We start from the raw sequence: 25,499 nt of genomic DNA on the forward strand, positions 1-25,499 counted from the left end.
GGTGAAGGATGCCAGGAGGACACCAAGCAGATCACGTGTCCACTCGCACAAGCACTGGGCATGTCCCTTGGAGTTAGCAAGCAGCTGGGCCCCATGATATTTTCTAGGGGAGCTCAGGGCAGAGGCTGGGCAGCAGGTCTTAGAACAACTGTTGTGGGGGGGGGGGTGTTGGGAAGAGGCCCCCACCCCCGTCAGCTGTGCCACTGCCCCTTCTATGTCTTTCCCTAACTAGATGGAGCTCCAAAAGGACAGCTTCTGTTTCTACACATCTTTGCGTGTTCAGACAAAATCCAGTTCATTCAAACTATATCAGTGCTCACCCTCACCTGGGCCCAGTGTGGGACATGTAGCTGAGCCTCACATGTCCACTGGGACACCAGTAGGTTCCCAGACTGTAAGTGAAACTCTGGGCCAGGCATCTGCTGTGTGACCTCTGGTGAGTTACTGTGTCATCCTCTGGTTTTCTCATTTGGTGGCAGGTGATTTCTGACACTTTTCCTGGGGACAATATGTGATGATTCTAGAACTTCTCTGCTTGTAGCTACGCTTTTGGCCCCAGAGGCCTCAGCAGAGTTGGAAGCCTGGATGGTGGGGGTGGGGTGCTCACACTTCCTAAGACTTCTTCACCCCAGGACCTTCCAGCTCCTTGTCCTGATGACCCAATGTCCTTGCCACAGCCCCCTGCCCATGCCCCCCACTCAGTGTGGTCTAGAGGGTCCTGCATGCTGTCTCTTGCCAGCCTCTCCAGTATCACCTGTGCCCACTGGCTTTCTGAGCCCCAGGCATGATAGGCTTCCCTCAGATTTTATTCTCTCCACAAGCCTTCCTTTGCACCTGCTGTTCCTTCAAACTAGACACTCTTCATTCCCTTAATTCCTCACCTGGTCAGCTCTTTATTGCTGCTCACTCAAGTGCAGCTTCTGCAGAGGAACTGTGGGTCCTTGGGCAGTTACCCTCCCCCTCCCAGCAGGCCTGCAGAGCACCTGTGCTTCTTCCTTGCTCTGCTATCAATGGGTAAATGTCTGTCCACAGCCTCCAGCAACAGGGTCCCCCATGTGGGTCTCCTGCTGAAGAGGGCTCCAGGCAGGACCCCCTCTGTTTGTGGCTCTCTCCACAGGGTGAAAAATCTATGGGGCCCTCTTGGAGGCCGGAACTTTCCCTTTAGACCAGATGCTAATACCGGGAACCCCAGAAGCCCCTGCCCCAGTGCCCTAGCCCTGGGCCCTTATGTGTCACCAGTGATAGCCAAGTGACAGCTGGGTGCAGGAGGTACCAGAAGTATGCACTCATGGACATGGGTCATTCCTTGGGGTAGGAGGCTCTGTGGGTAGAAGATCCAGAGCAGGCTGAGGGCTAGGGCCAGCTCTTCTCGTGCCACCCCGCTCTGGTATGGACCTCAGAAAAGTCAAAGAAGTTTAGAATCTGGCCTTCCAGGTCATTATCAAAGTACATTTCCCAAAGCAGGAGAATAGAACATGTTTTATTTAACAGTTGTCAGCTTGACTTAGAGCTTTTAAATATGCAGCCATCTAGTAGGAGGCCTCCATTTGTTCTCTTGCCCAGCTCTGACAGCATCAGGGCAGGGCTTGGGTCAGCCTCCTCCACTGGACCCTAAGCTCCACCAGGGCAGATGCATGTGCTGTACCCCTGCCCCAGAGCACAGTGCCTGGCACATGAGGGCACACAATAAATATTGACAGTGAGGATCAAGTGGGATAATCCACATAAAATGCTGGCATGGTGCGAATGCCCAATAAATACTAGCTATTATTGTCTGTTGAATCAATGAGGGTGGGTGGGGCTGGGGGTCGAGATCCATCAAGTGAGGTGGGTTGTGCACAAGGAGGGAAGAGACTCTGCTGACTCCCGGGTTCACCCCTCCTTCTCCTAAGGCCGTTTTTTCCTCTCCGCACCTCACAGGCCTCTCCCGGCTCTTCACAGCAAAGTAGGCACCAGATAGGTACATGTGACAGCCAGGGTTCTGAGAGGGATGGGGGCTCTGACCAGTGCTATGTCCCCCTCCCAAAAAAAGAACAGCTGGGTTAGTTTCCTTCTTTGCCTTCAGGGATGGCCCCAGACCATCCCTGAACTTGCCCAGCTTAGCTTCTCTGCTCTGCCCATAGGCCCATACTGCAGTGGTGGAGGAGGGGGCTGAAAGGATTGGTACCCCCCCACACCGGAGGTTTTGTCTGGTGTAGGAGGAGCTTTGCTGGGAATCAGATCACTCCCTGGACCCTGAATAAACCACTTCACCTCTGCAAGCCTCCCTTTCCTCATCTGTAAGATGGGATGGCCGGTGGCAAAGGAGCATGCCAGGTAGCAGGACCTGGGTACACATCTAGTCGGTGCGAAGAACCCTTTCACAGAACACGAGTGGTTCAGGGAGGGCAGAGGTGAGGAACTCCAAACAAGAAAGCAGATGAAACTGTCCTCAGTCAGCCACATGGCGCAGGAGCCAGTCATGCCTTAGGCAGAAGGAGGCAGGTTGGGTGGCCTGGGCTGGAAGTAGGGGTCAGTCCTGCCTTGTCAGTGGCAGGGATATTGTCAATAGCTGCTTCCTGACTGGGACGGGGCTTGCACAGGGCTGGCACTCACGGGGTCTCTGCGAAGGCCTGGGCCAGATGCAGTCCCTCTCCAAATTCCTCCTCCCAGCAGTGGTCCCCGAAAACAAATGCTCATCCCCCCACCCCCTTCACATTCGCAGACTTGAACAGTAGGTGGCGCTGTAATAAAGAGCAGAACCTAACGAACCCGAAACAGGACACACCAGGGAAGGAAAAAAAAATCACATTTTGCAAACTGTGACCCCACCAGGGGTCACCATCCCCTCGTAATCGAGGGCTGCAGCGATCACTGTGCCTGCGGACTGTGGGAGGCGGAGGTTCTCACAAAGTCCAGCCTCATGGCCTCCAGCCACCAACCTGCGTGGCCAGACCATGGTCGCCGCTGCACATCCCAGCTCCGCAGTCAGTGCGGTGGGAAGATCTCCGAGCACTGCTGCAGGATGAGCTCCACCACCTGGTTCTGGAACACCATGGTCATGGGCACGGTGGTCTCCTCCGTCTCAGGCCGCAGCAATGTGGGCCCGAACACAATGGCCACGCTCTGCACCGACATGCGGTTCTGCTCCCCGTGCTCGATCACCCTGGGCAGGGGTGGGGTGGGATCAGCGCCCAGAGCTGGGAGTGGGGACGGGGTAGGGCGGGCATGGGTGCTTCAGCCACGATCCACCGTCTTCCCACCATGGGAAGGCTGTCCTACTCACCTGCACAGGTGCTGGAAGAGCACCCGCAGCGTGTCGAGGTTGGGGGCGGGCAAGGTGCGCACCAGGTCACGCACACAGCGGCTGCGCTGGGCATGGTCCTGCAGCTCTGCGCAAGGGAAGGGCCAGAGATGGGGTCCGCTTAGAGTGTGGAAGGGGTCTGCTAGCGTCCCCGTCCTCTCTCCCTTCCCTCTCCCCAGCTGCTCACTGATGGCCGCGATGAACTGGCTGAAGTGTGAGAAGGGGAAAAGGGGCTCAGGCAGCTCTGGGAAGAAGAGCTTCAGGGCGCCCGTGATCACGTGGACGTCCTCCCAGCGCCCATCGTCCAGGTCCAGACGCTCATCTGCGGCCAGGGAGGGGGAAGAGAGGACCAAGGGGAGGTCAGCACCCCTGCATCATGCCTTCAGGCTCTGGGACAGGGGTTGGGGTCAGGCCTCACCGTGGTCCACCTTATAGCGCAGCTTCTGGATGGTGGCCAGGTTTCCACTGATGCGGTAGAGCCCGTCAATGTCCAGCCCTGGGGGGAGAGGGAGATACTGACTCTGGGGGGTGGCTAGAGCCCCTGCTGATTCTGTCTCCGGCTTCCAGTTCTCTCTCCCTCCACCCTGTGCCCACCCAAGGACCTCCCGGCTTTAGAGCTGGAGGGAGGCCACCGAACACCGGAAGCCTTGCTCAGCTCATGTGGTGCATACCCCGAGCCTCGACCGTGCAGATGCACTGCTGCACAAAGCGTGGCACCGGGCTCCTCTCGCGTTCACACAGGGCAGCCAGTGCGCAGCAGAACACCTGGTCTGGGAGAGAAGGTCATCAGCGCCACCTGGTCCCGCGCCACCTGTGCCCAGTCTCCGGCAAGCCACGGATACCTTTGATGTAGCCCTTCTCCCGTAGCGACTGCATTGTGGGCCTCCTCTGTAGGAACTTGCGGAGCTTATGCCGGACCCTACTCAAGTCGCTCTCCACGCTCGCGGTGCTCAGTGCTGCCACAGGGGAATCCGGTTGGTCTGTGGCCTTGGGGCTTGCCTGGCAGTCCCCAACCAGAGCATTACCTCCCACCCCCAAGAGATAAGACTCCAGGATGCTCTGCTCTCCCTCTTCCCCACCTCCACACACCTGCACTCTGGCGCGCATCATCCTCTTGCCAGTTTCCCAGGCGCTCACTAGACCCGAAGTCTCCGCTGCTGATCTCACTTTCCTCTCCCAGGGGAAGATCTGCAGACTGGAATCAGCAGCCTCAGAGAGGCAGGGCCTGAGGCCAGCTGGGGTCTCTCAGAATGGACTGGATATGCCCCCCAGGCGGAGTTCTCCCTTCCCTTAATGGGTAAACGTCCCTCACCTCCTCCAGGGAATCAGAACGTTCACCTTCCTTGACTGCAGAGCCCTTAAGGTGTGGGAGAGTCATTCTGTTCTCTTCCACCCTTTCTTATCCTAGCCACCCCTACCACCCCCCAGTTTTTGGCCTCATTTCTCATATTGTCCTCAGCTATATACACTCCACTAGACTGACTCCCAGTTGTGCAATTCCAGTTGGGGCACTGTTAACTGCACCAGCATAATCTCCTTGCATCTGGATTCCTGCATCTGGATTTAATACAGATCATGGTCAAAAACCACCGTGTTATTGCCAGGCAAATAACTGTCAGAGAGGCCCTGCCCTATCTCTACTTATGTAACTGATAATGGTGGACTTCTGGAACAGGGCATGTAGCTCAGTGGCAGAGCACTTGTCTAGTATGCAAATAGCCCTGGGTTATATCTTCGACAAACACACACCCAAAAAAGGCTGGGTGTGGTAGCTCACGCCTATGAGCCTGGCTACTCAGGAGATGGAAGCAGGAAGATGGAGGTCCAGGTCAACCTGGGTAAAATTGAGAGACTGAAAAACAAACTAAAAACAAATAGATGGGGCATGGCTCAAGTGATAGAGCACCTGCAAAAAAACAAACCAAACCAACCAAACAAAAACCCGAGGGTAGGTACCAGTGGGAGAGGGGCAGGCATAAGGAAAGGGCAAAGGAGGGCGAAGATGATGGGTGTAGTTTGTATTCATGTATGAAAATAGACTAATGAAACCTGTTGAGATTGTTCTAAGAAGGGAGGAGGGGAGATTAGGGAGGTTGGAGGGGGTGAAACCAATTAAGGTATATTCTAAGCACTTATGTAAATGTCACAGTGCATCCCCCTGTACAACTATGATATGCTGATAAAAATATTAATAAGAAATTAAAATAGAAAAGACAAAAAAGTAGCCTGCCGAACTCAATCATTTTAAGTTTTATCTTCTAGTCTCAGCCTGTTCTTCCAGCCTGAGGCTGGTTCTCAGAGTATTTCCTCTCCCTCTGCCTCCCTTGAAATGGGAACATCCTCTAGGTTACTACCCAGGGGAAGTTCTAGCCCTTGGGTAGAGTACTCCTGCAAGGCCTCCTTAGGGCTGGCGTGATATGTGTAAGGAAGAGCCTTTCTTCCCTGCCATTCCAGCCATAAGGGGGCTATACCTGCAGGGAAGGTCCCTCACCCATGGTACTGGTGCCATGGAGTCTGGCCCATGTGGGCACAGCTGCCCTATACAATGTCTGGCTGCCCCCTCCCCACCAGCCCTGGAGGCCCAGGCTCTGCCTACCAGCTCCTCAATGCCCAGGGTGATGGCCTTGTGCCAGGTGTTGATGATGGCCTCTGAGTCATGCTGGATCAGGTACTCTGAGCCATCACGGCTCCGCAGCTGGAAAGACACAAGTTACTGGGTCATTTCTGGTTCCTGGGTCTACAGCGGGTAAGATGGGTACAGAGATGGAGGTAACCCATCCTTGACCGTAGGGACTCAGAACCTAATGGAGCAAAGATCCAAGTCCTCCTCCTCATTTAAAGCCACGGGTGACAGCATTTGTTACAGATGAACAAAGTTTTAGCAACTTCCTCCTGGGCACACAGCCAGCAAGAGAAGGAGTACAGCTGTGCAGGGGTCAACTGCAGGGCCTCATCCTGTCTCCCTGTGAGCCACAGAGCATGGCAGGCCTCACCCAGAGCACTGGCCTGCAAAAAGGCAAGTGACAGAAACTTCCCATGGGAGACCCTGGCTGCTGGAACAACAATGAAGAAAACCTGAGAGAGAATCTGAAACTGGATCATGGCTGGTCCATGGCTGATTCCAAACACACTGAGCTGCTTGGAACATTGCCCCAGCTTGCCCTACATCTGAGCCTGGCCAGTGAGTCCTCTCACAGCTATCATGAAGAAGCATAGATGAACCAAAGCTCCAGAGGGAAGCTTTGTGACACAGAACTGGCAGCCTTGCTGACTTGGAAGGTTCCCTCATGGGTCTCTGGCTCTGGCTAATGGAAGTGCTCAGCTGCAGAACTGCTCACCAACCCCACGCAGTGAGAGGTAGAGACAGCAGAACCTGGCTCAGACAGCAGGGAGCAACTTCTAGAGTCAAGAGGACTGCCTTTTGGCTGCCTTCCTTTAAAAATTACAAATTGAATACTATTTAAACTGCTTTTTAAAATGACAAAAAGGAGGTTGGGAGTGTAGCTCAGGGGCAGAGAGCTTTTCTGGCATACAAAAGGCCCTGGGTTTGATTCCCAGCGCTGAAGAAGATGAAAATAAAATAAAGTTGAAAGCTACGTTGTCTAGTTATGAAACAATATTTCTTTTTCTTTTCTTCTATATATTTTTTTGTACTGGGGTTTGAACTCAAGCCCTTGTGCTTGCTAGGCAGGTGCTGTACCATTTGAGCCACCCCTCCAGCCCTCATAGCAATATAATTCATAAAGCATTTATCCTGTTGAATGCACAGGCAAGCTGAGCTGCCCCCAGGACTGCTCTCTGGGGACTGTCACTCTAGGAGGATGAGGAAAGTGTGCTGCGAGGGCTTCCTGGGCCCCACAAAGCTGTCCATCCTTGAGGACAGAGAATTTGGAGCTCTCTCTTGAGGAAAATTCTGGAGTGGTCTACAGACCACCCTGAGTAGAGGGAGGATGACCACCAGCCAGCCAGGAGGTGGAGGGCTCCCTGACTTCTGCTCAGGCCCGTCAGCCTTCCCATCTACTCAAACAGCTTCCTGCCTCCCTAGCTTTGCTAGAAAAGACAACTCAAACAGGCCTCCTCTGAAACTTTCATCAGAAGCTTGGTCAGAGAGGTGACCTTTGCAGAGAACAGTTAGAAGGCTGTCCCTTGAGGTCCAGAAAGGAACATACCTAGCAATGTAATGTCCCTGCTCAATTTGATGGCATGGCAGACATTGCTAGTTGATCACAGAACTCTATCCTGCCAAGTTTCAAGAAAGCTCTAGAATTCTCAAGAAGGCTCCAGACCTAATGGTAAGAGTTGCTCATGAATGAAACTGGTTTTGCAACCCTGATCTGTGAATACCTTAGTTCTTGAACAGAATGAAACTTGGTGAATCATCAATTCCTTGCAAAACTGCTTTGTCTGAGCTGGGATGCAAGGCTTCACTTTTGGCTTTCTTCATAATATGCTACCTAAAGCAGCCCTAAAATCCCTACGTTGACCTCCATGGAGCTCTTTGGCAGGACACTGGTCTCATCACTCCACACCCCATGATCATAGATCTGTCTATTAGAAATTTTTTTAAAAGCTGAGGGTTAGCTTTGATTCCCTGAAAATCTGGATAGGATGTTTTTATGTTGTTATTGTTTTCAGCAATAAGAGCCATGTAACTGATGGAGTTCCTCTTTTCACCTTTGCTGCCAGGAAAACTGGAGTTAAATTTCTCTCAACAACCACCTTGGCACGAGTCAATCATCTTCCCTAATCATCCATCCTGACGCCATCCCTAACTTGTTTTCCTCGTTCTGGATTTTTTTTGTGGATGTTATCAGCTCACTGCCTGTGCTTTTGTTGTGCTTTGCCTTATAGCTGTTAAGGACTGTTAAAAACAAGACAACCAAGCATTGTATGCACATATGAATAATTTTAAAAAATCTAAAAAAAAGAAAAAACAAAAACAAGACAACCCTGCAACAGCAAAGGGTGTGGCACTATGAGGACCTTGCCTGTCTTCTCTTTCTTCCTGCTGGGGGAGCCTGACTAGCTTGTCATTGCCCTGATTTGTTTACTGGGGACCCAGTCCAGATGAAAGCTAGGCTCTGGCAAGTGAGAGCAGTTTTCCTGGCCCAGCCTATCAGAGTAAGAAGCCTGAACAGAATATCCTGATTTGTCTTAGGCCAGCAGATGGAAGGAGGGTGGCCATTGTAGGCGTCAGTTTCGTCTCCCAAAAACCTTACTTTTTACTACTCTCTGGGGCAAGGATTATTAACTCAGAGAGGAAACTGCAGAATCCATGATGGCCAGGCAGAAACACTGGACCTGGGATTAGGACAGCTTTGACCTTGAGCCCTGAGATTTCCAGTCCCAAATTCTTCCCAGGTTCTCCTTTCTGGGGCTTGCCTGCAGTGAGGGTCCCAGTCCATTAGTAAGCTCCTCTCTCCTGCCCACCCTCACCACTTACCTCCAACATATTCTTCTTGCTGGATTTCTCTTTGGGGGCCCAGGAGAGGCCCCCTTCAGCTCCACTGTGTACTCAGGGGTGGAGAGCTTGGAAGGGTGCCTCTGTGGAGAGAGAGGAGGAGTGGGGAGCCCTCAACAGATGTGTCTGCTACAACACCCTGGCTCTGACACACCAGGCTCCCCAGCCTGAGGGACAGGCTGAGGTCACTGGTGTGGCTAGGCCACAGCCCTGGGAGAAAGGGGCCCAAGGGTTCCTGAAACTCCAAGTCCTGGTGTTTCTTAGTCCCAGAGCCTTCTGACTGGCTGTCCTCTGCCACCTGTTCACCCAGGGAAAGAAGGAAAAGGAGCCCACCCCTGTCCCTGTGAGCACCAGGCCCCAGTCTCCCTGCCCTCCAGGCTGGAGCTGGCCACTCTCAAGGTGGCTGGGACGTCTTGTCCAGCAGTGATTCTGCTGCCATCAACCCCTCCCAGCCAAGGCCCAGCTCCTTTGGCACTTGGGCACTGCTCTCTCAGACTGGTCTTTCCCAAAGTAAATCAGACAAAGAGCAGAGGGTACGGTCCCTGCTCCAGGATGGGTGGGCCTCAAGGCCACCTGCAGCTGAGGTCTTTGAATCCTTGAAGAAGGTCAGGACACCACCCTCCAACATGGTCCAGGAGGTAATCCAGTGCTTCTTCCTAGGTGGGTGGGGCAGTGGGTTGGGCAAGACTTAGATTTGCTCTTGGGCTGGGCCCCCTTCATTCCCAGGAGCAGGGCACATAGCTTAAGAACACAGCCTGGGGGACCACTTGGGAGAACTGGAACCTGCCTCTAACAGCTGGTAGCCAAGGGACCTTGGTCAACTATTTCTTGGTGCCTCAGTTTCCTCACAGGACCTCCTGTGAAGTCCCTGTGAGGATCAGTGAGAGCCTGGTACAGGGGAAGCACTCAGTGAACATCGCCATTCAGGCCCACCCTGCCTGGTTCTGAATGCGGACAGGCTCTCACCGGAGCCGCTTCCCCTTGTCCACTGTCTTGGTGCAATGGAGCACCCCTGCCTTGTCCAGAGTCTTGATCTAAGAGATAGAAGTGGAAAAAGGTGTAGTCAGAGGGTGAGCCATGAGGAGCACATCTATCTCCCCCTCAGTTGGCAGCTCTCAACAGCCTGGGCCTGAGTCTCAGGTGAGACTTCCTCCCATCTCCCACCCTCTCCCTACTCTGAGGCCTGGCACCGGGACCTGTGGTTATATCCCACCTGCCCCCAGGACCTCCAGAACCCCCTATTTTCTCTGTCCTGTCAGAGTCTTCATGGCCTTTCTCTACCTTCTCCTCCGGAGGGCTGACCTGGGCTGGGGTATCACTGTCCTGGCTGGATTTGTGGATGTTTCGTGGGGCAGGGACAGGGACCTGGGGAGAAAGACCTGTCATATATCACCCCCTCCACTTTTCCCAGCGCTCTCCCTTCCCCTGTTGGTTACCTGGGGCAGCTCCCACTGAACAGAGGAGTCCTCTGGCTTGTAGAAGTATGGCTTCCCATGCTGGTCCTCCAACCTCACCCACTGTGGGGATAGGGATGGTCAGGGCCCCTAGCCAAGCTCATTAGATGGGGGGTGGGGGTGGGTGAAGGTTCCCTTCAACCAGAGTCCAAGGTAGCACCAGGGGCAGTTGCAGGTGACTGTTGTGGGCTGGGTTTGGGTCTTTGTAGGAGTTGCAGTCTTAAGGGGAAACCGGGTGCAGATCGCTCATGCCTGTAAGCCTAGCTACTTGGGTGGCTGACATCGGGAGGATCATAGTTCAAGGCCAGCCAGCACAAACACGTTTTAAAACACCATCTCCAAAATAGACAGAGCAAAATGGACTGGAGGTATGTCTCCAACCAGAAGGCCTGAGTTCAAACTCTAGTCTCCTCCACCACACGCACAAAAAGTCTTAAGGGGAGCTCCTAGTGAGGAAAGTTGAGAGCAGTGACCCTGGGTCTGTCTGGGCCCATCTGCCAGTGCTGCCCCTACCTGCTCTTGGGTGAAGTGGTTGGTGTAGAGCATCTGTTTGTCGGGGCTGATGTGACAGGACCAGCCAGGGGGTGCAGTTAAGGGAGAGGTGGGGCCAGGCTCACTGAAGGAACCCACGGGGAAATAGTCCTCTTCCGGGTAACTGGTCAGCAATTCGGGGTAGTCTGTCTCAGGGGTGGGGGGCTGCAGGGACCAGAAGATGGAGTCAGAGGTTCTCAGTGAGAGTACCGTCCCCTGCCCCCACCTTCTGTACCAGACCCAACCCATCACTCCCTGTGGCAGAGGGGGAGGCTTGTCAGAGGCGCTCAGACTCAGCCCCACCCACTAGGCCCCGCCCCCATCCTCGACTCCCTGAGGAGTGGGAGGCGGGGTCAGAGGCATTCAGGTACAGCCCCACCTACCGGGCCCCGCCCCTCGCTCTCTGGTCCCTGAGGGTCAGGAGGCGGGGTCGGAGGCCCAGGAGAACAGCCCCACCCACCGGGCCCCGACCCTCGCTCTCGGATCCCTGTGGGTCAGGAGGCGGAGTCAGAGGCCCTGGAGGAGGAGCACAGCCCCACCCACCGGGCCCCGCCCCTCACTCTCAGGTCCCTGAGGGTCAGGAGGCGGAGTCAGAGGCCCTGGAGAACAGCCCCACCCCTCACCCTCTGGTCCCTGAGGGTCAGGAGGCGGAGTCAGAGGCCCTGGAGGAGGAGCATAGCCCCACCCACCGAGCCCCGCCCCTCACTCTCAGGTCCCTGAGGGTCAGGAGGCGGAGTCAGAGGCCCTGGAGGAGGAGCACAGCCCCATCCACCGGGCCCCGCCCCTCACCCTCTGGTCCCTGGGGCTGCCAGGACTCATGCAGGGCTGCATCTCCAGCTCTTCCTCGGCCTCTTCCTGGGGCTCTTCCTCCGGCTCCTCCTCTGGCTCGTCCTCCCAGACTGTCTCGCCCGTCAGCGGGTTGTAGAAGAACACCCTGCGGCTCCCCTCATCCCAGTACTGGCCCCACTCTGCCTCAAGGCTCTCCTGGCTGCCCACTGAGGCCGGGGAGGTGGCCGGGCCAGTGGCGCCTTCAGCAGTCTCGAAGGGCGACTCCCAGGTGGTCACGCCCGTGTCGGGATCGTGGTAATAGGTGCGCCCGGTGCTCGCGTCCGTGTGCGTCTCCCACACCGGGCCGGATGGAGGAGCAGCGGCTGCGTGGGGCAAAGTGGCCCGCGGCTGCCGTTCTACGTTTGCGTACACGGGCTCCGGGGGTTCGTCCACCTGTGGAAGGCGAAGGAGACGACTTTCAGGGCAGCTCGAGGGTCACATAGTGCCAACTCGGCTACTTGCCACCTGGGCGACCTTCAGCCAGTCCCATTACCTCTCTGCCTCAGTTTCCCTGGGTGTAAGACATGTGCTCTGCCCATTCCAGAAGTTGTAGTGACCAGAATAAGATGTTCTTGAAAGTACTTTGTAAAGTAGTTAGCACCACAGATGGGTGGGTGATTATGTTATTTATTATTAACAATAAAACATTGATAATCCAGTTTTCATGACTGTATACTCAAAGAGGCAGGGACAGAGAAATGGCCTGGGACCTCCATTCAGTGGTCCCCTTTTCAGCTTCAGCTTTGCCTTCCACAGCTCCAGTGAGAGCTTCCACCCATTCCTTCCCTCCCAGTCTAGAAAGCTCTGGGATTGGGTTGGGTTTGCAGGTATGGGAATCAGTTTCAGATGAGAGAGAGACAGAGAGAGAGAAAGAGACAAAGAGCGAACAGCCAGATGGGCTGGAGAATGGAAAGTCAAAGAAAGGAGTCCCTTCCCCCTCTCCAAAGGAAGTGGGGGCCTCTGGGGGTTCATCAAGGGTGGCAGACCACGTGGAATACAAGCGCTCCATGCTTCATGCCCTCACAGAACAGAAGCTGGCCTGAGTCACACGTCCTGGCTCCTGGCTGGCTACAGGGCAAAGTCTAAGGCCTCAGCTAGGTGCAAGAGGACATCTGTCACCTGCCTGGGTTCACCCCTGATTTCCTGCCACTCCTTGCCCCTTCCCTTGAACTTCAAGCTCCATAGTACTGAGTTGTTACAGGTCCCCACCCTCTGTTCTGTGTGTCCTGCAGGCGTTGGCTCAGTCACAGCCTACCTGGACTCATCTCCTTTTCTCACCTGATTGACTCCTATTCCTTTATCAGGACTCAAGTGCCAGGCTCCAGATCTCTCCTGAGACTCCTCCAGTGTGTCCAGCACTGTGAGCCGACTGGAGAGATAACTACATCATCAAACTACTTTATCAAACTGCAGAGTGGAATGTGAGGATGTTAGTTCTGTTTCCTGAGAATACATAATGCTCCAGGTGAACAGCAGATCTCAAAATGGTAGACCCCAATGGAAGTTCCAATTTTGTGTTTTTGGAAATCATATGAAATGCTATCATTTTGGATAGGACTTATGAGGGGAGTGTGATTACAGAGTTTATATTTGTTTTCATTTTGGTTTTCTGCTGATGCTGGGGAGATTGAACCCCAGACCTAATGCACAGTAGGCAAGTGCTCTTTAAGTGAGCTACAGCCCCAGCTCAGTTTTTGTTTTGTTTTGCTTTGTCTTTAAACTTTGTGTAGTCTCAAAATTTTGTACAATAAATCTTCAAAACCACAAGAGGGGAAGCATGTCCTAGTCAAGATGGCCTTTTGCTGGGCCTAAAATACACTCATTCATCCCATGAACATTTGCCTATCTGTTGCATGCCAGGAACTGCTCCTGAAACTGGAAATGCAACAGGAACAAATGGACCCAAGTCCCCTCCTGGCAGGATCGGCCCTGGAGTGCACATGTGAGGGGACAGTGACAGGGGAAATGCAGAGCATGGTATTGATGACTCCACTAAGCAAGAAAGCAAAACTACTGTCAGAGAAACAGAGTTGCAATTTTAGGGTGGCCAGTCCCCAGGAACACCAGGCCACCAGTTCCTCTCTTCATTCTGCCAGGCTCCTGTGTGGTTGGGATGGGACCATCTACCCACTTTTCCTTTTCCCCCACCCCAGGCCTCAAGGCAACCCCATATTCCAGCCACGCTGTACTGCTCACCCACCTCCAACACGAAAGTCACCTTCCCACCTCTGTGCCTTTGCTCTGGCTGTCTGCTTGGCCTGAATTCCCTGCTCTCATTCCCTGCCTACTCAAGTTCTGCTCCTCTGAGGGCCTCTGCTCACAGCTTCTCTAGAGAGAGGTCTAACGTGCTGAAACTTTGTCTGTTGCTCTGCTAGGGCCTGATGGCGTCCTGCCTTGGTGGTCAGTTAGCTGCCTACTGGTCTGCCCACGTTTCTTCCCTCCAAACAAGAGTTTCTTTCGAGTAAGACACAGGATGATGCAACTAATGCCTCCCACTGCTCCATCCCAAGCACACAGCAGGTCTGCCAAAAACACTGCTTTAATACTTGTCAATCCAAATGTCAGCCACACACACACACACACACACACACACACACATCCTACACACACCTGGAACTACAGGAGAAGGCTTTGAGCAAGAACTTGCTGAGGATGAGGATTTAAGCCACAGAACCTAGGAGATGCCCTGGGAGGACATCCTGGAGGCCAGGAGGAGAGGAAGCTGAGGGAGCTGGATGTGCCTCCTACCACCCCTGCTGGACCCACTGGAGTAGTGGCCTTGCCTATCTCTGGGGCAGGAGTTGGGAGGGCCATGGGGAGTGAAAGAGCCAACAAAGGAGTTCTTTGGAGCAGAGCTTTCCACCTGGGCTGCATGGACTGGCTCTGCGTTCCTGAGCAGTCCCAGGGTCGTGGGGCTGACAGGATCTTGCACAGGGGACACTTCAGCAGGTACAGGAGATTTTGGAGAGAGAAGTTTCGTGACAGGGCTCTCACAAGCAAGACAAGATGCAGAGCACACTGTGAGGGCAGGGAGGAGGAGGAAGGAAGGAAGGAAGAAGTCTTCAATGCTGCCCCAGACGGGCTGTCCCAGACACACAGGCTGCTTTGAGGAGCAGTGGGGCCCTCAGAGCGGTGAGCAGGCAGAGCCACTCCCTCTTTGCAATGCTGTAGCCCTAGGGGCAGGGTATGTGTGACAGAACAGCACCCCTGAGGCCTCTGCAAGTTCTAGAACTTTCTGCGGAGCCCCACAGTGCCAAGATAGAACTGCTTTCTTCTCCTGGCAGGGCCTCACTGGTTTCTGACTGCTCTTGGGAGCCAGGTGGTGCCAGGCACACCACTGGGGCTTCAAGGGCATAGCAGGGCTTGCCACCCTGAGCCCCACTCCTGGAGGCCCAGATTCAGCCACAGCTCAGCAACAGGGGTCTGACATCACTGAGGGTTTTTGAGTAGTATCCTAGAGACACAGGAGGTGCAGAGTGGGAAAGAGGAAGTGGTCGCCCACCTCAGGCCAGAGGACTCAGTCAAGAGGGACCCCGGCTCTCACCACACCCACCGCTCCTTCTCACTTCCTCATGGATGCAGTGCTCCCCCTGCCTCCAGTCCCCTAGCCTGTCCACAAGCAGGTGGAAGCCTTGCCTTTCTTGCCCTAAGCTGAGTACCTCAGCCACACTCAGATACACAGAGCCCGGAGTAGGAAAGAGGTGAAAAGGGAAAAGCCCCCACCTCCCTGAGACTCCCTGCTCTGAGCCCCAGAGCACCTAACTCCTATCAGGATGGGGATGCAGGCTTGCTGGGAGCCCCCCTCCACCCCGCCATGACCACATAAGGCCCTCTGAGCTTGCCCCCGAGGCCCTCTACCCCTACCTGTTCCCGTAGAGCCCGACTCTGCCTCCTGGTCAGTTTGGCAATCATCTCCACCATCCCAGCCCCTGTGAGCTGCTGGGACAGAGCCTGGGAATGTTTGGGGGCGGGGAGGAGCCAAGGGGCACAACCCTAGGGCTGGCACAGGGCAACTGGGAAACAAGAAGTTGCCTCGAGATGGCGGGAGGCCGAGACTGCAGCTGGTTTCCTGTCAGGACTACGGAAGTGCAGCCTGAGACAGACTGCCTGACAGGGGCGGGGTGGGGGTACTGATTAGGAGGTGGTTCTTATGCTTCCTCGACTGCACTGGCTGCCCCACTCAGTGCTCTGGTGACCGAGGAGGTCTGACACTCAGGCCCAGATGCAGCCTGGAACAGCCTGCACAGATGGTCACATTTGAGTCATGGGTGGGCAGGGGATGCAACACAGACAGTGGCAGGCAGAAGGGCAGGTGAGGACCTAGGCTTCGAGTTGCCCGGGGTAGTAGCTCCTGGGATGGAGAGAGTGAGTAGCTGTCCATTCCCTCAAGGCCCAGGGAGGATACAAAGAAAAAAGAGGAAGCTTGTGGGGGAGGGGGAGAGGTTTCCAAAGAGGAAGAGGTCTGGGCAGATATGGTATCAGGGAGCTGATGTGTGGACCCTGCCACACAAGAGAACAGGAGAGATTTTGACCACACCAGTATTTGCCTGCCTGAACACCAGACTTGGTCACCAAGATGTACCTCCTCTCGGCCTGTGTGTCCACATCCATGTACGAGTCTGCCCGTGCCCCACCCTCCACTCTATTGACCCAGTGGGCAGTGGGCACCTGCTGTCCCCTCCCTCCCTGACCTCTCCCTCCACCTCCTCGTGCATGTGGGTGTTCAGACCCCAGCCACACGCAGTAGACACAGCGCACCCTCTAAGCCCTCAGGGACCTTCTTGTCTTCCCTCCCTCTCCAAGGTTCTTTCTTGCCAGGCCCCAGGAACAGGCAGCACCATGGCAATTTTTTCTCAGTTGCTCACATCCCCTGGCCTCTCTCCTCCTACACTCCCTGTGGGCTCAGGAAAAAGGCACCCAGGTAGCATGAGATATGGCATAGATTTGGGGCATGGGACACTTGGCAAGAGCACAGGTGGGTTGGGGCTTCCACTGTCCTCTGTCCTTCAAGTCTATGGATGGGCTCCCCAAGAAGCCCAAACCCCAGGACAAATCAATCCCTCCTCTTGTCCAAGGATGGAAAGTAAGAGGCTTCATACAGATCCACACTCCAGGGACTCAGCAAACACACACAGCTCCACCAGCTCTTTGCTTCAGAAGCTGGCTTTCAGGCCTCTAGTGGCCTTCTCCTCGTCCAACAAGAGGAGGTGATGACCAGTGTCCTCCTCCCTCAAACACACCTTCACCCCTCTGAGAGGCACATGGGGTCGAGGGGGGACATAAAAACAGGTCAGTTGTACACCACACCATCCTGCCCTCAGGCCTCACCCTCTCCCTTAGGAAGGGTCTGGCAGGAGCAGGTACAAGAGGAATACTATCCTCTGGGGCAAAAGGCAAAGGAAAGGCCCCAAGTCATGTCAGTTGTGGTGGCATACACCTGTAATCGAGCACTTAAAAGTCTGTGGCAAGGCTACATAGCAAGGCTGTTCCAGGACAGCCTTGGCTACTTAGTGAGACTCCGGTCTCAAACACAAAACAAAAGCCAGACACAGTGGCTCAAGTCTGTAATCCCAGATACTCAGGAAGTAGAGGCAGGAGGACCTCAAGTTTGAGGCCAGCCCAGGCAAGGTGGTAATGAGACCCTGTTTCAAAATCAAAACAAGAACAAAAGGGCTGGGAGTGTAGCTCAAGTGGTAGAACACTTGCCTAGTATGTGCAAGATCCCAATGCCTCGAAAAAGAAAAAAGAAAAACCCCAAATTAGAGACTCAGCCCAGGAACTGGCTTGGGAGCTGGTAAGGGACAAAGCCCCCTTCTTCACTCACTGTGCCTGCTCTGTGCCCCCCAGGCTGGGTGGAGGGACAGCAGGAAGGAACTGTGTTCTTTGTCTTAAGGAAAGCTCAATGATTTGACACAGCGAGACCCTCCCCGCCACACCTTTTCTAGGACAGTAGTATCACTCTGGCCTGGCATGGCCCCCAGCTACATGTCCACTAATGTTCAGGGAGAGGGGAATGAGGTCCCACTGCAGGTTCTTGGTCTTGGTCCCCAACCTCAGAATGCCTGAGGGAGCTGGTCTGGAACTGGTGTGGGCTGGGGCCTGGGTGAAGCATTTTGTTTCTTGATGAAAAGAAACTTTTTGGGTCACTCTACTTCAGCTTCTCTCTTTGCAACTAATGGAATTTCTGGGCTTAAGTTTCTAGCAGCAAAATGGGACTGCCCCCCCCCACCTGCCCCAAGGCCAGTTTCTGTGACAGCCAAGCATGCTCTGAATTCCTACACAAACAGGGACATGGTGAGAAAGCAGAGTGCACTTCTGCTTTTCTGCCTTTGGGTTTTGATTGGGCACCCTCAGCACTGGACTCTGTCCCAGTCTTAGCTGACCGCATGGGTGGGGTCTGGGGTGCAGCTCCTCACCTGTTCATACTACCTGCAGCTCTGTGTAAGGCAGGCAGGGGCCCATCAGGGCCAGCAGTGATCTGAAATGGCCCCTTAAGGAATCTCCTGGCCAGCAAAGGGTTTTTGAGCCATGCTAGGGAGTTGAGAAATTGTGGCAAGGGGTGGCCACCTTCTGCCTACACCTCAAACATCTGCATCTGCCTTCCCCTCCTCCCTCCCCAGTGGAGGGCTCAGGGGTCTCCTGTCTAAGCCAGCCTCTCCAGCCTGGGCCACCATGGCATCTGCTTGCTGGGGAGAGGTCTCCCCTCTAATCCCCACCCTTCTTCCCAGTCACCTTGAACCCCTTGCCATTTCCACAAACTCAAGGTCTCTCCCACTTAAAAAGAAAAATTGTGTCCTCTGAAAGTGGAACCATGCCTCTTGGTTCTCCTCCTCTCTCCAGCCATTTGGGCTCAGGCTCCTCCACCTCCTCTGCCCTCCCTCAATGTTGACGGTTTCACCTTGCTTCTCACCCTACCACCCTGTGACTGTGAACCGGCTGAGGCTAACAACACAGCTCCATCTCTAGGCTCCTGTTTTATTGCCATCTGAATGCTCTTGGGCCACTGCCTGGAAAAGGAGCCTCCACACCAGAAGCCACTGAGTCTGGTGACCTGTACTCACCTAAGCCTTTCAGAGAACCATGGGTTCACTGCCCCCAGGAAGCACACAGGCACAGGGCAGACACACATTCTTGTCTGTTCTCTTGAGTACATCAGCGTCAGGCAGGGAGAAGAGTACGGGTGTTGAAGAGAGACAGGAGACATCTGAGTGCCATGTGTGGCCTTTGGCTAGCCTCTGGGTCAAGCAAGCCAGCAGTGTTTGAGAACAATGGGGGACTGACCATGGCCCAGGTCTTGGCTGATACGAAGGGGTTCTTATTAATTTTGCTAGCTATCGTAATGGAAGAGTGTTTAAGAAGGATAGAACTTTGAGACACATGCTGAAGTTTTCATGCGTGAAACATAATGGTGTTTGGAATTTATAATTCTTTAGCAAAATAAAAATAAACATGGTCAACATTGTTAAATCTAGGAAATAGGAATTTTTTTTTTTTTTGGTGCTGGGGATTAAACTCAAGTCCTCGCACTTTGAGCACTGTACCACTTGAGCCCACATCTCTTTGCTTTAGTTTATTTTTCAGATAGGGTTTTGAGCTTTAGTCTGGGCTGGCCTCAGATTAAGATCCTCCAACCTCTGCCTCCCAAGTAGCCAGGATTATAGTCATGCACCACCATGCCTGGCTCTTGTATTTATTTTTATAAAACTTTTTTTTTTTTGAGACAGGGTCTCTCTCTGAAGCCCAGACTGGCCTCAAATTTAAAATCCTCAGCCTCCCTAGTGCTGGTATTACAGGCATGCACTATCATGCCTGACCTCCCTCACTGTTACCACCATATGAGTTGCCCATTATTTCTCTTCTGGAAGTAGACTTGCTCTTCCAGCTCCCCCAACCCCCGTTCAGTCACAGACATCCTGGGGATTCCTTCCTTGAGGATGCAACACTGAGGTGGGGTCTTGGGAACAAGGTGGCTGCCACAAGTCACATGCCCTGCTCCTCCTCTTTTCCCAGCTGCAACCTTCTCCTGCCTGAGTCACACAGGGCTGGGCAGGTGGGTGTGTAGGACCTGGCCCAGGTGAGAGACTGTGCCTGAGGGCGAGGCTGCAATCCCAGGAATGCTGGGGCACACTGAGCCTGTCATGAGGCCCCAGGAGAGAGTAGGGTATCCTGAACCAGCCCTCTAGTCCCCAGGAGCTGAGGGAGGTCACACAGAGGCTAGAAGCGCAGGAAGGGGAGGGAAGCAGGGAGCAGGAGAACTCCTGCTAGGGCCTTCACCCACTCCACATGCCCTTCCCCACTCTCAGGTGGGCTACTCCACCTGCACTGGGGAATAAAGACATGTAAGGTGCACCCCTCAGACGGCACTGCAGCTGGAAAGAGGCAGAAGAAAGAGAACAATCAGTCAGCTACTGCCACCAGACCCCATGCAGCTTGGACTGGCCCTGCTGAAGACGCCCTCACAAATCCCAAGGGAAAGAAGAACCGGACAGTGAAAAATCATGACACAGGTGGCCGCCATCTAGATGGAAAATAAATAAAGGTGGGCCTAGGACTCTCTGTCCATATGAGAAACCCTCAAAGGGTTAAAGAGTTAAATGTAATAAAATGAAGCCATAAAATCACTGGAAGAAAAAAATGGAAAAATTTCTACATACACACACACACACACACACACACACACAGAGAGAGAGAGAGAGAGAGAGAGTGAGTATACACCACATAATGAGGGTTTGGTTAATGATAGACCACACATGTGATGGTGGTCACACAAGGTTATAAAGGAACTGAATAATTCTTATCACCTAGTGATACTGTAGTACTGCAGCCATGGTAAAGTCAGAGTACCACACATTACTCATACATTTGGGGCAATGCTGTGTAAATAAACCTATTGTGTCACCAGTTATATAAAAGTATAGCACACAGGGCTGGAAGCATGGCTGTAGCTATAGAGTGCCTGCCTTGCAAGCATGAAGCCCTGAGTTCAAATCCCAGCACTGGCAAAAAAAGTACAGCACATATAATTAGCTATGTACAGTACATAATACTTGATAACAATAATTAATGATTATGTTACTGGTTTATCTATTTATTAACCTGCACTTTTTATCCATATTTCAGAGTGTTTTCCTTTAAAAAAAAATAGGTTAGCCAGGCACCAGTGGTTCACACCTGTAATCCTAGCTACTTAGGAGGCTGAGATTGGGAGGACTGTGGTTCAAGGACAGCCCAAGCAAATAGTTTGAGACTCCCATCTCCAAAATAATCAGAGCAAAATGGTCTGGAGGTGTGACTCAAGTAGTAGAATACCTGCTTTGCAAGTGTAAAGCTCTGAGTTCAAAATCCAGTCTCACCAAAAAAAAAAAAAAAGTTTACTGTGAAAGTGTGTGCGTTACACCGGCAGCTGCTTCATACATTGGTTGCTATGACTCCATGCAGACCACATCAAACGGTGTGAGCTGCACCACATAGGTTTACGTGAGTACACTGCAGGATGTTCACATGACAACAAATCACCTAATGGTGCATTTTTCAGAATCTGTTCTCATGACTGTGTGTATGTAGAGACAGACTAAGACAAAGACTTAGTTGACTTGTCTGTAACAAAGACTCAGAATTGAAAAGCTATAAAATAACTGATATATAACTCTTTTGTGTGTGTTGTACTGGGGATTAAACCCAGAGCTTTGTGCATGCTAAACAAGCATTCTACCACTAAGCTCCCTCTAGCCTTTTTAAATTTTTTATTTTAAACAGGGTCTCCCTAAGTTACCTAGCCTGGCCTCGAACTTTCAATCCTCCTGCCTCAGCTTCCTAAGTGTACCTTACTCTATAAACGCAGGCTACCATGCCCGGCAAGAACATTTATAAGACAAAAAAAGTAACAATGCTGGGAGGATGTGGAGAAAGGGAAATCCCACACAGTGTTAGTGGGAATGTAAACTGAGGCAGCTGTTATGCAAAATGGTCTGAAAGTTCCTCAAAGAGCTCCAAATAAAACTGCATGTCTCCAGAGCCCCACTATGGGTAAACACCCAAGGGAATGAAATCAGTAGGGTGGAGAGACATCGTCACTCGAAGGCTTAGTGTAGCTCTAGGTGTCCACTGATGGATGAGAAAAAGCGTGTACCCACACAACGGGATACTAATCCTGTCATTCTTCATCTCATGGATGGAACTGGAGGACACTATGTTAAGTGAAATAAATCAGGCACAGAACAGATACTCCGTGTTCTCGTTGATATGTGCAAACTGAAAAGTTGTTCTCAAAGAAAGAGCATAGAATGGCAGTTACCAGAGCCTAGGAAGGGTGTAGGGGAGGAGTGATGGAGAGTGTGGAGAGAGGATGGCTCATGGGTATGGGGGTGAGGCTGGGTAGGAGGAATAACTTCTAAATTCATAGCACTGGAGAACTATGTTTGACAGCAATGGAGTAAATATGTAAAATAGCTAGTACAGAGGACTTTGAATGTTCCCAACACAAAGAAATGATAAATGTCTGTGGGGATAGATATGTCAACTACCTTGAATATTCTACATTTTACACACATCTGGAGAAGTCACTGTGCCCCACAAATATTATAATTACTGTGTCAAATAAAAATATCTTTAAAAAATAAAGAAAACTTGTGCAGTAAAATAAAACTATTAGCAAACTCCAAAGACACTCTTGGCTGGGCACCTGTAGTCCCAGCTACTCAGGAAGCTGGACAGCAGGATTGCTTGAGTCCAGGAGTTTGAGGTCAGCCTGGGCAACATAGTGAGAACCAGCTGCAAAAAAGGAGAGGAGTAATCACAACTCATGTAATAGAGCTTTTTCCCTAATATAGAAAAAGCTCATAGACATCAATAAGAAAAGACAAATATATTAATAACAAAAGACGGGACAGTAAAATAGGTACAGGTGTGTGGGGGGGTTACTAGTGGGAGGGGAGGAAGGCTAACAAGGAGATTAAAGTAAGGGAATATGTTTGACAGACTTCATATATGAAATAGAACAAAGAAACAGCTTGCAATTGCTCTAAGTAGGATGGGGAAGGGGTTGAGGGGGAGAGATGACGGGGATGATGTAACTAATTACAATGCAAGCCTAATCAGAAGTGTCACTATTAATCCCCCCTGTATAACAAATATATCCTAATAAAAAATTTATTAAAAAAAGACAAATAACTCAGTAGGAATGGGCAAAAGACATGAATAGACTATTTAAGATAAAGAGAAACCAATAACCCTTAAATATCTGGAAAGAGAAATGCAAATGCAAGCCACTTTAAGACAAACTATGTATTTTACTATCAGATTGGGCAGAAAGTGAAACTTGGCAACACTCAGCTGGCAAAGCTGTGGGCAAATAGGCACTCATTTGTATTGATGGGAGAGCAAATTGGCTTACACTTCATGGATGGCAATTTGGCAATACCTACCCTTTACCCTTTGACCCAGAAAGCCTTCTGGAATTTTCCCTATATATACTTGCACACAAACAAAAGCTAATTCATTATAGCACTGTTGGAATTAGGAAAAGATGAAACATGGTCCAAGTGTTCACCAACAGGAGACTGGTTAAATGAATTACGCTACCTTCCTACAATGGAAAGCCACGTATCTGTAAGAAAGAAGAATCCTCTCTACATACAATCTCTAAGATACATTGTTCATCAAAAGGCAAAAAGCTGGGCTGGTGGAGCGGCTCTAGTAGTTAAGAGTACCTGCCTAGCAAGTGTGAGGTCCTGAGTTCAAACCCAGTACCACCAAAAAAAAAAAAAAAAAAGGCAAAAAGTAACCAAGGCACAGGACAGTGTGTACAGTGTACAGCAACTACCTTTGTGTGAAAGACACAGAAAATCAAGTCACCGGATATCTATTCATACTAGTTTACATTTGTATAAAGAAACTCTGGAAGAATAAAGAATGAATGAATGAAGTGACTTGTGAACTGATGGGAGACAGCGCAAAGAAATGAGGTGTGCATGAGACTCACTAAGTGCTCAATAGTGTTCTGATTTAAAAACTAAAACCAAAACCCAGGGCCTATGCATGCTAGGCAGTACTCTACAACTGAGCTATACCCCCAGCCCCAAGTAACTGCCATGGAGCCCTTCTGTTGGTGGAGCTGGTGTGGGAGTTTCGGCCATCATTTCTGCCTTAGAGTAAGAAAAATGCCATAGAAAGGTCAGCAGCTGAGCTGGGGCCCTGAAGGCTTTCCAGAGGCAAAGACGAAGAACCTTCTAGGCACAATGTTCTGAAAGGAAAAAGGCATAAAGGGCAGAAAAGCAACAGGCCTGTAACAGGAGTGAAAACACTCCAATTACAACAGTGAAGAAGTGGCTGATTAGATTGCAAGGCCAGGTAATGGAGGGTCTTGAATATTAAACTGTTAAGGCCACATGCAGCAAAGGTTCCCAATACGGAAGTGCAGCAGAAGCACTTGGAGAACTTATCAGGTACAGATGCAGGGGCCCCAACTTAGTGAATCAGACTCCAGGGTTGCATGTGGGAGCTAAAGATTTCTGCACGGGAAAGTGACCTGGCCACAGCTATGTACACTATCGGGTGGACTGCTCTGGGTAAGGAGATCAGACCTCGGGTGTACCAAACTCAGGTCCCAGATGCCTCCGTCTGACATAAATGCCCCTCATCTGTGCTACCACAGTGCCCTGTGTGTGCCTCCTGTGTGGAAGTGCAGACCACACTCCCCTGGACAGTGTGGCTGAGTTCCAGCTAGCTTCAGCTCAGTACATGCTACCAGCTGACTGGCCTAAGAAAACATAGAGTAAGGTAGGAGGACAATTAGAAAGCCAATGTCACCCAGGAAAGGGGTAAGAACCTGATCTAGGACAGTGTCAGCAGGCATGGAAATACAGATCAGAGGCTGACAAGGCACCTTTGCTCAGTGCCTAAATGAAGGTGGCATTTAATATTCCTTAGAGGTGCAGTGACAGCTACTTACTCAAAAGCCCAGGCAGTTAGGGGCAAGGCCAAAGACAGGGTCCCCAGGTGAAATTCAGATATTCCACCTGGATTCCACTCTTTGATAAAAATCCTCAAGCCTCATAATGAATGTAATAGGACACAGATGTTCAAATATTCAAAGGCAGTTTCAGTAAACTTTTTCTGTAAAGGTCACAGAGTAAGTATTTTAGGCTTTGAAGGCCACATAAGCTCTTATAAGTGCCTCACTCTTCTAGGTGCGGTCAAAAAAGTCAGAAGCCCTGGGGTGGGAAGCAGCCACAGGCTCTTGCCTGAAGGCCGAGGGTTGAAAGGTCTAGTGGCTGGCTGGGCAGCTTGGTCTGGAGATAAACCTTTCTAGTAGATTCTCTGGGCCTGTCTCACTATCTCTACACTACAGCACAGGGTGTCTTCCGCACAGCTGGAAAGAGCCAAGTTCCCACACTGAAGCTCCTTCCCCAACCAAACCCTCTCCAGCTGATCTCACTTGTGGGTGACAGCTTTCAGGAGGGGCCAGAAGACAGGCTGAGGCAGAGGCTTCTGGTAGGCGTGTTTCTTCCTTTTTCCTCCGGCCTCAGCACGGATGTGTTTGGGATGCAGGCCGTGAATAAACACGGCCTCCAAGGCACTGCACATGGTGTTGGCATCTCCGTCTTCACTAGTGACCACTGTGTCCAGGGACACACACTGCTTCTGCAGTGCCTTCACGGATCCCACCAGTTTCTTCTTGATGACCTAGGCAGTGCCAAACAGAAGACACCTTTAGGGGACAATCCTACAGAGTGCCCCTAAAATGTAACCCTTGGCCTGTCGTTCAATGCGTGTTCAAATACAGTGCGCACGCACCAATGTGTGTATCTATAGATTCCTTCTGCACATTATGACAAATAAAGACACAGCATAGAGAAGATACTATTTGGATATTCTATTGTGGATTCTTCTTGTTTTCTAACCAAACTTCAGTGAACTTATAGCTATGTAATCTTGTGTTTAA

At 51.8% G+C, this 25,499-nt stretch overlaps 2 protein-coding genes and 2 long non-coding RNA genes across 25 annotated transcripts in view; 2 read left to right on the forward strand and 2 right to left on the reverse strand.

Annotated features, from left to right (window-relative positions):
- Nucleotides 1–6,879, forward strand: part of LOC141413711 (uncharacterized) — a 48,926-nt gene extending 42,047 nt beyond the window's left edge. For 9 of the 11 annotated variants that reach the window (XR_012438530.1, XR_012438531.1, XR_012438523.1 and 6 more), the window contains 2 exons: nt 233–436; nt 3,463–6,879. This is a non-coding gene — a long non-coding RNA (uncharacterized lncRNA). Of the gene's footprint in view, nt 1–232; nt 437–2,704; nt 2,720–2,814; nt 2,830–3,462 lie in introns of those variants that run through there. The other 2 variants (XR_012438526.1, XR_012438524.1) reach the window with 2 other exon arrangements.
- Nucleotides 1–25,499, forward strand: part of LOC109676013 (uncharacterized) — a 355,135-nt gene that overhangs the window by 110,727 nt on the left and 218,909 nt on the right. The gene's annotated exons all lie outside the window — the stretch shown is intronic.
- Nucleotides 1–25,499, reverse strand: part of LOC109679135 (leucine-rich repeat-containing protein 37A2-like) — a 127,873-nt gene that overhangs the window by 97,563 nt on the left and 4,811 nt on the right. For all 4 annotated transcript variants that reach the window (XM_074045628.1, XM_074045629.1, XM_074045630.1 and 1 more), the window contains one exon: nt 24,993–25,240. In XM_074045628.1, the coding sequence (XP_073901729.1) occupies nt 24,993–25,240 (248 nt within the window). The remainder of the gene's footprint in view (nt 1–24,992; nt 25,241–25,499) is intronic.
- LOC109679134 (rho GTPase-activating protein 27-like) lies at nt 1,465–15,967 on the reverse strand. The gene is given in 17 exon segments (XM_074045648.1): nt 1,465–3,145; nt 3,266–3,371; nt 3,471–3,605; nt 3,702–3,779; nt 3,955–4,053; nt 4,126–4,239; nt 4,373–4,478; nt 5,880–5,978; nt 8,727–8,776; nt 8,779–8,827; nt 9,307–9,400; nt 9,711–9,778; nt 10,026–10,109; nt 10,181–10,261; nt 10,712–10,894; nt 11,519–11,950; nt 15,422–15,967. Coding segments are annotated over 17 exon segments (2,013 nt in total). The 5' UTR covers nt 15,479–15,967; the 3' UTR covers nt 1,465–2,967.

This window comes from Castor canadensis, chromosome 11 (genome assembly GCF_047511655.1).
Source record: "Castor canadensis chromosome 11, mCasCan1.hap1v2, whole genome shotgun sequence".
In the NCBI taxonomy this organism is placed as follows: Eukaryota; Metazoa; Chordata; class Mammalia; order Rodentia; family Castoridae; genus Castor; species Castor canadensis.